Below are 12585 nucleotides of genomic sequence, written 5' to 3' on the forward strand. Positions count from 1 at the left end.
AGGGAGGGCTCCTGGTAAGCTCACGTGGGTGCTTTGCAGCCCTGCGTGGAGCAGAGCAGGGCCAGTTTTGTCTGATGGTTTAAAGTTGGCTTTACTTATTTTTCTGTTGGTGAGAAATGAGAACTTTGGGCTTCCAACAGAAAGAGGGGGGAAAAGACGTTATCAGAAATGTAAAGGACTATTAAAAACGTATGCAATATACACTTTTATTAATTTCAAAGCAAGTTAAAATAACAAGATTTTAAAAACGACAGATTTTGGAGAAGTTTGATGAATCCGATGCTTCCTCATTTACAGGTGGAAAGATACACTTCTGTACAATTTGGAAATATCCTACGGAGGCAAAGAGTAGAAGTCCTTGCCTCTGGGAAGTGTTGTGCTTGGTGGGAGAGACAGGTGAGACAACCAGCAACTAGTGAGTGGGACGAGATCACTGCTAGAGGCACAGGTCCGATGGGGAGAATGCATCACGCAGAGCATTAGAGTGACAAGAAGTAGGGATGGAAGAGGCTGGCTCCACAGGTGGCATCGGAGCAAAGCACAGAGGTTGTTGAGGGACCAGGATGACTCATGTCCCCTGGAGGGTGTCTCTTTCCTTCCCTTGACCTCTGGTGGGGGTGAGGAGCCATACCCTATTATTTTTGGCTGAACCAGAGCCAAGGTGTAGCCTCAGGACTGTGTTAGATAGGGCCATGGGTGGAACCTGGAAGGGAGGGCCAGGCAAGAGAGGCATGTGGGTAGGAAAGGGGCCTAAGGGTTGGAGCTGAGGTAAGGGGCAGGGACGAGACCTTTGGTGGACATAGAGATGGGCTGCCCAGACCCCACTGTGAGGGAGGACTTGTCACCCCAGATGGCAACCAACTCCTTCAGGGTTTGCCTCAGCTGCAGAGAGCCGCCTCATCCCAAAATACATCTCCTGAGGCTGCCAGATCCCAAGATCCGTCAAGTGTGGGGAGAGGTCCTGCCATCTTGACCCAATGTGGGAAAACTGGGAGAGGGTCTCAGCTCTAGAGCTCCCCTAGGGCTGGCCATGCATGGCACTGTGGGGCCTGTGTCACAGATTGGCTTCCCCTCTGCCAGTCTGATATTCTTTCTCTCTTCACAGGGGTTCATGCCCAGCAGACATCCTGTGAGGCCAACTCTACTCAGTGTCAGACTGTGAGCCCCTGAGGCTCCTGGGCCACCAGGAAAGATGAGTAGATGTGTTGTCAGAGCAGGATAGGACAGGAGAGCAGAGAGATGGCCTGCCCAAGAGCCAAGAAGGGTATGAGGGATTGATGGTGTCATTGGGGTGTGGTTTGGACCAGAGTTTCTCAAACACCTTGAGGTGAAGGACTGGGGATTTTTGTTTGTTTCAATTTGCCATGGACTGAGTCTTTGTAAAGATACAATTAAAATTAATTACAGGAAAAAGATACAATGGGAAAAAAGCCCAGTAATCACACACTGTTGCATTCATTGTCAAGTTGCTGTCAAAGTTTTTAAAAGCTGTCAATTTCCATGGTAAACACTAGGCAGACCATCACCTGCCTCCCACCGTGCTCTGAGTAGTGCTGTTAGCTGTTACCTATCACTCACTGGAGTACAAGGTGGATAAAAGGATGCTGGGAGAAGAGGCAGGGTAAGTTAGCTCATGGCACATCTTTCAGGCCCTTGAGCACATGCTATACAATTTGAACTGGAAGCTGTTTGACGGGGATCATCAGACTTTTTCTGTAAAGTGCCAGATAATAAATATCGTAGCTTTTGTGGGTCTTTGTGGCAATGACTCTGCTCTGCCTTGATAGCGTGAAAATCCTCATTGACGATATGTAAATGAATGAGCATGGCCGTGTTCCAATAAAACTATACTTACGAAAACAGGCAGCCAGCCCTGAGGCTCTAGTTTGCTGACCTTTGCAGTAGAAGTCGGGAGCGACTGCAGGTTTAGAGGAAGGGGAGAGACGTGCACCTCTCTCGTCTCTGTCATTGCATCCTTTTCTCTGTGTGCCTTGCCAGCTCTCACTCCAGTGAACCTGCTCTTTACTCTCAAGGCAAACTTGACTCAACAAAAGTCAGCGGAGCAGGCAGGTTCCCGGGCACACAGTTGATTTATTTCCCTTACCTACATCCTGCTTCTGGTTTGCTGAGCTTTTGAATCTGTAAACTTATGTCTTTCATCAAATTTGGGAACTGTTTGGTAACTATTGCTCTAAATATTTTTTTTCTGGCAAACACTTGGCAGACCACTGCCTGCCTGCCACTGTGCTCTGAGTAGTGCTTTTCGCTTCACTGTCTTCCTTCCTTCTTTCTTTCTTGGACTCCAGTTGGATATGTGAGTCCTTCTAAATTGCCCCCGTTCTTTTTATTTTTTACCATTTTGCTTTCTGTTCTTCAAATCGGATACTTTCTATTGATCTATTTTCTGATTGATGGACTTTCTTCAGTCATCTTGGATCTACTGTGGAGTCCATTGTTGACTAGAACAAGGCCAACTCTAGCTTCAAGGGAGGTGGGAACATCCTATTGCCTCAGGGACTCAGTTAGTAAAGAAGGAGGCACCTTCTTGGGACCAGTCTCTTCACCTCCATCTTTCTTATGTAAAAGAGTTTTTGTTTTGTTTTTCAAATTAGAGCATCTCCTTCCATTGCTGGCTGCATCCCCACTGCCTTTCCGGATAAGTGTAAACACCTATGTCTAGGATTTGTGACCTCACACAATACTATCAGCCTACTTGCCTGGAGTCCCTCCCTCTGCTCTGGTATACACACTCTCATTTTTAGATGGGTCCCTCTTCCTTGCACAAGGTGGCATGGGACAAGGTGGCTCCATGTTCAGCAAACTGTCTTTATTTTGATTGCCTTCCTTTCAATCACAGCCTGGTAGGAACATGTTCATCTATCAAGGGCCAACCCAAGAGGATTTTAGTGTCCTCCATATGCTATTTGGTCTGTTAATGTTATGTGCCTACTGTGTGCCAGGATCTGGTATCTAGGACAAACCCAGTCCAGGTTCACACCCAGTTGCTGAATTTGGTATTAGAAGATGATGGACGATAGGACTGGGAAGTAGAACCAGGCTACAGTTGCCACTTCCAACGAGTGCCTTAGGGTGATTTTTCCCGAGCAGAGCACACCATTGCAGGAACCATCATCATCCTGGGAAGGAGAAAAGCCTCTTCGCTCTCGTCCTCATTCCCTTTTTGTTCTTTCGAAACTCTCCGGTGTGCTTGGGAGCGATGCTAATAGAACTATGTCATCAGCATACATTATTTCCTTATTAGCCTGTTTCTCAATTTTGATTCTGAAAATATCCTGATTTAGCCTAATTGCAATTTCACCGTGTTCCACAGGCAGTGACAATTCATACTGGGGGAGGGGGGCAGCTGAGACATGACCCTGTAGGATTTTTCTCCCTGCCCCGTCTGCTCTGAAGCTGGACCATTAGCTCTAAGACATGCATCTCATCTCGTAGTGATTCGACCTGCTTCTGGGAAAGAAAAGAGCCTCGGGTGTGTATCTGGTTGAAAACAAATAAATATCTTTATTCTGGGTGGTGGGAGATATTTTTCTGTATCTGAAGCAAAGGCTGATGCTGGAGCCATTTCATTCCTAAATAATTTAACTATATTCAAAGATAATCCGATGTTATTGTAGGAAAGTGTATTTCTAATAAATTCCACTTGATCTGGGTGAATCAATTCAGGCAGCACATAATTGAGTCTGTTAGCAAGGACTTTAGCAAGAATTTTGCAATCAGTGTTAATTAAGAAGATGGGACAATAATTTGTGCATAATTCCGGATCTTTCCCTGGCTTGTGAATCAAAGTAATAAGAGCAGTGCTCCGGCTGGTGGTGGGATAGTGTCATTAGGTGCTGATTTATAAGTACTTAGAAAGGTTTAATTTCATTTTGCTTCGAGCAGGGTCTCCCTGCCCCCACATTCTCTGCTCAGGGTGTGCAGCCGAGATGGCGGAACGCTTTCGTCCCTATCCTTCCCTGTCACTGCTGACCTCCTGCTTCTCATTTCTTTTTTTCTTCTGCAGCCGAGCCCCCCATTCATTCATCCATGTTTTTTCTTAATGCTCTTATTTGCATTATTTGAAGCCAGGGACTCCATGCTATTGATGTGTGTGTGTGTGTGTGTGTGTGTGTGTGTGGAAGGTAAAGTCAAAGGGTTGTAAACAGCTTCAGTGGGGAAATTTTTTCATGGATCTTCTTGCAAAATGTGTCTGGCGGTGGGGGGAGACATCAACAGCCCTTGATTAAAAGTCGGGAAACATCCTGGTTTACACACTGAGGCTAACTGGCTATTGACCAAAGAACAAATGTGAGCCTCGGTTTGCCCTGGGTGACATCCTCCTCCACGCATAGGGAAGGAGTGGTGGATGTGGCCCTCATGTGATGGCAGACTCAGTGTCAAGCCCGTCAGGGGTGCTGGTTGGATGAGAGGTTGAATTCCCCAAACAGACCCCACCTTGACGTGTATGCACATGCCTAACACACGTTCCCCACACTCATTCCCCACCTATACATGCTGCTGGGCGCGATCTCTTAATAAACACCCAATTAGTATTTCTTTAACTTGCCTCCAGATGCTTAAATACCATTACCCCAAACACAACATAATGCCTCCAGTGTTCTATTTCAATCAAGAATTCAAGTGGCATCTTGACTTGTATATAATATATCAGCAGCAAAATCATGGAATGCTGACATCCTTAATAATAGCAATTAGTAATCAGTTGTTTCTTAAGTAGTTTGATTACGCCAGTTACCAAATTGTACAGTTGATGCATTTGGGGGCAGGAAGGGTCTCGCCACCCCGCCCCCCAGCCAGTCTTTCTTCCTTCCCGTGTTCTCCGTGGTGAGGGAGCTCATAGGCATTGAAAAAATGTAAGGGTAGATAACATGACTGCCACTAATAGTAAACAGTAGAGACTTGCTTTTAGCAGAAAGTAGAATTAAATATTTCTTTGGGGGAAGACTAACCCCAATAGTATCTGTGGCAAAGCAGTCTGTGCCCACCCACCTAATGTCAGCAAAGGAGCTCGACCTGTCCTTGGTGGTGCCAGGCACGACACTCAAAATTTGGGCTCCTTCTCAGTGCAAGGACCTTGTACTAGGCGCTGGATACCAAGTGTCAGACAAGGTTCTCACTCCTAAGGAGTTGCTTTGAAGTCTGAAATATTTGGGGCATATAACAATTAGCCCAGCAAGGCCAGGGGTTTCAATAACTAATGGAGACTGAGGGCATTATGCCGTCGTGGAGCGATGGAGAGGCTGTGGGCCAGGTGAGCAGGGGTGGCCTTCCAGTGAAGGCTGTCCCCTGTGTAGGGTCTGGAAGGAAGGGGTGGCCTAGGGGAGCAGAGGAGGTCCTCATGTGGCTGAGAATTTGGGTGCAGCCCTGGTGGCATGCTTCCTTTTGGAATGGGGCGGATGGCACAGATAAGGGAGCTGATTATGGGGGAGCTGTGTGCTCAGTCCTGTTTAGCTAATCAGGGGAGCAGGTGGCTATGTGAGGACACAGGTGCATTGTGTTCACGGGGATCCCAGTTGATGATCATTCCCCGCCTCTCTGTGGGCGGTGTGGGGAGGATCCATTCTGCACTTTGCCCCATGATTGGCCGGGGCTAAGCTGTTCAGTTCCCCTGATTTTTGTCCTTCTCAAGAGGGGACATGTACACCTGGGGAGACTTCTGAGAAAAAGCTGTACCCACCATTTTCTCAGCTGGTGTCTCTTAGTCCCCATGCGTTTATTGTGACAGACGTAGAGGCCTCAAAATAAATTATAATTATTATTTTTCTGTTCCATTTGGTGGAATAACAGGTTCACAGAGCCACAAACATGGGGATTTCACTGACAGCTACAAGGTCCTGGCATGTTCATAGTGACAAGCAGAGAACAATGATTACTTTTTCTTAGTTTTGCCAATTGTCGTCTTGGAACGATGCTCAAAAACCTGCCAACCAAGGTTGTCCTTGGGGTGGAAAGTTTCCCCATCTTCCTCAGATGCTTTGGCCCAGCATGCTGCATGGCTCCTGTGTCTCGGCCCACCCCTGCTGGTTTCAGCCCTGTCTTCTGTTTTCTTCCTTCCCTCGAGGATTTAAAATTTTCACAGTATTCATTCCTGGTACGGGCTGCATTTCAAGGTATTGCCATAGGTTCTGGCCACTCTTCAAGCATCCTAAACACCTGTATATTTGAATCCAAACAGTTCTTGTTCCCACCAAGGATGGTCCCCAAGGACTCCAAATTACCTGGAGAAAGAGCCTAATTGCTCCCGCGCTCAACAAAAAGGAACCCGTGTGCCATTTCAGGCTGTGACCGTGCATCTTTGGGATCGTAGCCTCAGAGAAGCATGGAGATGGCCGGGACCTCAACGCAGCTCCAAGCTGGCGTTTCCCAAAAAGCGTCTACAAACTACCAATTTCCCTAGTGGCAAAACCACACAGAGCTTTTCACATACCGTTGGGCCAATCCCTGAGCGTGTGATTCAACAAGGATCATCTCTCAAGCTCATTCCACCATGGACCTCTGTTTGGGAAGCCTTAATCGCATCTCATGTACTAGCTAATAAGTAAATCGCATCTCATGTACTAGCTAGTAAGTACTATCATGTACTCCTGATAAGCACCGCCTGGGAGGCGGTCACGTGTGTTACTTCTGTTTACATTCTCCACTCTCCACACTGCCAGGCACGCAGCACAGGCTCAGCACCTCATGACAATCAGGTCCCTCTGTTTTCGGTCTCGGTCGGTGACACGAGCTTCTACTTGTCACCAAGACCTACCCATGGACCCACCATGCAGTTCTCCTGTTTGTCATCTATCTTTGCGTTTATCCTGATCTCTTGGTTTAGACTCTTGTAATCCGCCACCTGGAAACTGCCTTCAGTCACCTCTTAAGGAGGCTCGCCTCCCCTCGCTTGTTTCCGTCAAACGCTACTTCTACATCGTGTCCGGAGTGATACACGGAACACAGGTCTGAGCATGTTGCACTCTCTGCCCTCAGGTTCAAGGCCAGCCTGCCTTCCCTATAATAGAGTCACTGGTAGCAAGATGTGCCTTGGGGTCACACGCCGAATCATTCAGTGTGTGATCGTCTTGAAATGAAAACAGCCCGGAACTCACCCAAGTCCTTAAAACGTGTCACGAGCAACGGACTGTTCTTGCCCCTTTGAATGGTGCCGTTTGGTGGAGAGAAGTATATACGGATATGGTATAGAATGGAGGGGGTTCATCGTGGGAAAGAATGACACTCGTCTAACACAAATTTCATTGCTTTCAAGTGTTCAGCCAAGTCGGGGTGGGGAGGGGACAGTGAAGACTGTGCAGGGCAGTTAGTAATGTGAAAGGAATACTCTTTGAAACTGGGGATTGCGAATACACAGCTCCCCAAGCAGCTGGGATGGCTTGGGAAGGCGGATGTGGAAAGGGGGCACCTGCCTTTAAGCATGGCAGAAAACGGTGTGACCATCGGTGTAACAAAGGTAGGCAGGGTTCAGGGAGACCAAATAGAGGTGGCCACCGTCAAAGTGGGACCCCCCCGTCCCCGGGAGCTGAGCCTTCGGCGTAAAGATGAAGCCAGATTATAGCAGAGATCTGGCAAGGAGGGGACGCCTGGGAGCAGGTACCCAGCCTTCCCGGCGCTTCTAGCACCTTCCATTAGCTGCGCCCAAGAGGAGTCAGAGAGCACGCGGCAGATGATGTGGTTCATAGGTCAGCCTCGGGGCAGGTCGAGTGCAGGGCAGCTCTGAGGGCAAATGCAAAACACAGAGAGCTCAAAGCTCCCGGACCCGAACGGCAGGTGGTGACCACAAGGTCCCCTCCCTGCACCCCAGGGCAGTCTCCTGCACCGGTGAGTGTAATGGGCGCTGGCTTGCTGAGGCTGCAGGACCTGTCTATGCAACGCTAAGGTCGGAGCAAAAGTGTGTTGTTCTTTGGACTCGTGGCTCCTGGGCCTCACTCTGGCCCTGATCATGGCCTTAGATAGCAGGAAAACCAAGGAAAAGAGGACGTAGGAGATAGTTTCTCCCTAAAGCCCAGAGCAGCTTGCTCAAGTCTCCAGTGAGAGGCAGCACTGGCAGTACACGGCACCCATGTCACGAGGGAGTGGATGGGTGGTCACCGCCTCGCGTTCCAAAAGGGATCTCCTTCTTCACCCCGTGACAGCCCCACTGGCTGGCACCAATGTCCCACACATGCTCCCTTTCGGCATACCTCCTGCGTGTGCGAGCGTGTGTCTGTGCGGGCGTGTGTGCCCGTGGATGCGAGCACGTGCACAGGTACATGCGCGTGCAGGCACACCCGTGTGTTGGGAGCGACTCTGTCTAGTGCGTGGAGAAAAGCCTGGTACACCTCTCAGGGGCCAAGTGCATGTGACAAGTTAGAACACAGCACCATGCAATTAGAGTAAATCTTGCATGAGGGAAAATACTCTCATGCGTTATACACAGAAGTTCCATGAAATGACGGAACAAAATACAAAGAAATGGGGAGAGTGCGCCCAAGGACCTGAATAGACAAGTCACGTGGGAAGGGGTCTACGAAGAAAGACAAAACCCTACGGATAAGACTTTGTCCTGAGCGGTAAAGAAAGGATAGGCAGGCGGGCTGTGGACGTGACAAGGGCACACTTGTGTTGGTGGCTTAAGGACAGATATTCGTCACCAGCAATGCTCAGGGTGCAGCGGGACTCCCTCACCGGCAGGGGGAATAGACACCCTTTCAGGAAATACTTCGGTGATTTTTCTGTCCTTCTTCCAGTAATACCGCTCCCAAGAATTTATTTTAAGGATATACCCTGAATAAGAAAAAAGCCATCCAGAGGCTTCTAAAGACGCCAGTTACAGCATTATTGACGGTAGTGAAAATGGAAACAAATATTCCCCTCTTGTAGGCATTTGGTTTAAGCATTTTGGGATTCATCACCTCAATAGGTGATCAAAATTCAGAAGGCTATGCAGCGCCGTGGCAAATACTTTAGATATAGTAACTCAACAGAGCAGAGGCAGTCACGCCTACCGCGTGGTCATAAGTCGGGGAAATTTACACATGCAAAGTCAGGGCAAAACTGAAAACAGGTGCCTTGTGAGCACGGGGGGTGCCATGGATTACTTTTCCTCTTTCTAAGTCCTTTGAATCGTGTGCTAATGGATGCACAGCAACACACACAGATATGCAGTGTGTGTGTTTATAAACAGGAACCAGGCGGCCAAGCACCGGCTCATGTGCCTTTTTCAAGCCCAGCCCTCCCACGCGCTCAAGAGGCGGAGTTTAGTTTCAGATGCATTGCGGTTACCTACGAGCACACGGTGGGGTGGGGGGCGGCTGGGCCGAGGGGTCTTTCGTCCAGTTCCATCACCGCGTCCACGTGCCTCACTTCAGCACAGACCAAGTGGCTCACTCTCTCCTCATCCCTGGCGTCCAGGGCAGACTTTAATCTCTTCACTAAACCTGAGTTGAGCGGGTAATTGGGAAGGCCATCAGGGTTGGACGAAGTCTGCGTATTGACCAGACTTCTCTTCTTCTCAACTGAGTCCAACGGTAACAGCTGTTCGCAGAGGATTGTGGGCGTTGCTATAAATAGAACAAACTTGGCTCTGTTGCAGCTGCTGGGGACGGCCACTGGCTGGCAGCCTCTTCCTTCACCGGGTGCTGGGACTCCGTCTTCCCTGAGGGCCTCAGTTAAGGGTTATTCTAGAGGTGGGGCAGTAGACTTATTGGTAAGTGGGGGAAGAGGGAAAAGACACGCTATTTTATTTTATTTTTATTTCTTAATATAATTTACCGTCAAGTTGGCTAACATACAGTGTATACAGCGTGCTCTTGGTTTTGGGGTAGATTCCCGTGATTCATCACTTACGTGCAATGCCAAGTGCTCATCCTGACAAGTGCAAAGGGACGCTATTTTAAAAGAGAGCTCTCGTAGGTCCTGTTGAACAGCATCTTCTTTTAGCAGGAGTGAGATTCTGTCCTGAAACTTGTTGAAAGGAGAAGCGGTAGCGGGCGCTCCCCTTTCCTTCTTCCCTTGAACATGGATATGATGTGTGGAGACGTGGCCGCCATCTTAACAGCCAGGGGGCAGTCATGAGACGAAGGACCCCCCCTGAGGGGAAGGGAACAGGAGGGAAAGAGATGGCTTCTCGATGACATTTCTGAACCTTTGCCTCAGCTCTGGGCCGCCAACCACCAGACTTTCTGTCTTGATTCCTTACGCGCTCTTCATGAGTGGCTTGCGGCTGAAAGTGTAGGTAGTGTGTTCTCTCTACCTTTAAAGTCATGGACATGTCCCGATAGTCTAAAGAGATGGGACAGAGGTGGCTCAGCCTGTAATAAAGACTGTGGATGAACCCCCTGAGCCTTCTGGTCTTTGGCAATTGAACTCTTGCCTTCCACGATAAAATCTCACTGTATGTTGAGTGAGCAGCTCAACCACGGAGCAGTGGCATCGTGGGCTGGGGTCCTCAGTGAGCAAGGAGCCACGGCCACTCGAGGGACTGCCATCCAGTGTCACAGGGACCGAAAAAATGGACCCTGATGGAGACATCTTGGGATTCCCTGGCAACGGACTTTGCCCAGAAGTGAGATCCTCACTCAGCGGATCAGCCTCGGGTTCAGATGTCTGACCCAAGTCACAGAGAGTGTGGTTGGCCCCTGGCTCCTTCTTCAGCCCAAGAATTGTGGGTTTTTGAGAGAGACTTTTGAACCTGAATCTCCAAGCACAGATGCTTGGCAGCCTCAAACGCCTTACATTTAGAAAAAAATTTAACACCAGGGCCGTTTGTGTTAATACAAAGTGAAGGAGGGTAGCGGCCAGAGAGAAATTACTGGAATTTGGGTGAGGCGATTTAAAGAAAAAACCCCGAGAATTATTAGAGATTGCTATCAAACTTCAAATCAGAAGGGAGGTAAAAATGAAGCACTCGTTAGGCAGATAATACGATGACAAAGCTCAAAATACAGCACTCTCCGATCTTAATTACCACGCTGTCTGCTGGGTGTTTAATCAGTAGCACATACACTATGCTAATTATTCGGGCTAATTTTGTTATAATGCAATTCTTTATCAACCCCGCCATGTATAAATTAGGAATTGAAATGTAACTAACACAAATTGTATTTAAGGCAACACGAATTTCTCTATTTCAGTGTGAACTCTTCGAATCTCGCTTTACCTCTCCTTTTTTGATTAGCCCATGTGGCCCACCCCCTCCACTGCCCACCCTGCCTCAGTGCCCCACAGCCTGACATTATTTGAGGAGGAAGGAGCCCAGAACCAGTACTGGCCCCTTCACTTCTTGGAAATCTTATACGTGACTACCTCCTTCAGTGAGTGTCCTTGAAAGGTGCAGACTGTGTTTAAGCAATCAGTAGTAGACAGATCCTGGCTTTCTCTGAATCAGATAAAGGTCGCTCCGTTGTTCTAGTTTAATGTTTAAATAAGCGTCAGAGGGCACCACAATTCACGTATTTTCAGTGATATACTGTACGTGACTTACGTCAGTTTGTTTGCAAATGTGTTTGGTTGGGAGCTAGTAACACAGGTCATCACAGAAAAGCACAAACATTATCTGGAGATTTCCACGTCATGCGGGTTTGCATCCAAATGAGGTCAGGTGCAGAAGTTGGACGGTGCAGAGCCCCCCCGGCATGCCTTCAGAGACCGCCAGCCGTAGAACTTGAAACAAAAAAAATCGGGTTTTGGTTTTGGCTTGGTTTGTAATTCTTTTGAAGCAAAATAACAATGCTTAATAAGTAAATGGATGCAGTTTGGGTCCCATTTGGTCTCAGCACCGTGTGAGGGTTGAACGTCAGTGAGACTAGGTTGCCAGTGGAGGGTCACGGTCTGGGAGAAATGTCGGGTCCCAAATACTCAGACCTCCTTGGGAACTCAGGGTAAGCGACAGGCACTGGGCATATCCAGATGCATTCAAAGTGACCCTGACACGGATCTGCTTCTGAGACTGATTTCTTCTTTGAGCCTGAAATGCCCCCGCTATTTCCTGAAGTTCTAGAGAGCCGCTCCTCTGACATGCGTGTTCCCCACATTAGGTCCCCAGCGCCCTTGGTTCATACCTCACCTTTAAATCCAGCTGTGGATGCTCCCGGCTCGGGGTTGCCCTGCGGCCCCCTCCAGGCCATGCTACTGTCTGTCTCCCGTTCCGTTCTGTTCTCTCTCTGGTGCCTGCAGCCTGACTCCACGGTCTCCGGCAACGCAGATGCTTCTCCCTGCGGTCAGAAGCCTTTTAATTTGGCTGAAGTTTCCTCTATATCCCTTTCTAATGGGTTTTTCATAGCTTTTCGGGCTCGATGGTTTCAACCAGGACATTTGTGTGAATGTATTTTCCGTGGTGTGGCGGGACTGGCTTGCCCATCAACCTACTGGGCCACGGGGAGCCACTTTGTAAAGTGGCATTGTTATGTGGTCTTTATGGGCAGCTCTTTGTGCAAGGGCAAAACAGAGGGCTCTTTCATTTCCTTTGTGTTTTCGAAGGCTTGAAACAACGCAATGGGATATGGGCACAAACGAGATGTGATGAAAGCCATTTACAACTTTTGCGAGGGTTTTTTTTTTTTTTTTCTGTTGGGGCATGATTTATGA

General features: G+C 48.5%; 1 protein-coding gene across 1 annotated transcript in view; it reads right to left on the minus strand.

Moving 5' to 3' along the window:
• ASB18 (ankyrin repeat and SOCS box containing 18) overlaps window positions 1-12125 on the minus strand; it is a 62009-nt gene extending 49884 nt beyond the window's left edge. The window contains exons 1-2 of the mRNA XM_047846373.1: window positions 12065-12125; window positions 9295-9515 (exon numbers count right to left, since the gene is read on the minus strand). Coding sequence (XP_047702329.1) covers window positions 9295-9515; window positions 12065-12125 — 282 coding nt within the window. The remainder of the gene's footprint in view (window positions 1-9294; window positions 9516-12064) is intronic.
• Between the last annotated feature and the right edge of the window lie 460 nt (window positions 12126-12585).

The sequence above is a fragment of the Prionailurus viverrinus genome, unplaced genomic scaffold (genome assembly GCF_022837055.1).
Source record: "Prionailurus viverrinus isolate Anna unplaced genomic scaffold, UM_Priviv_1.0 scaffold_39, whole genome shotgun sequence".
Lineage (NCBI taxonomy): Eukaryota > Metazoa > Chordata > Mammalia > Carnivora > Felidae > Prionailurus > Prionailurus viverrinus.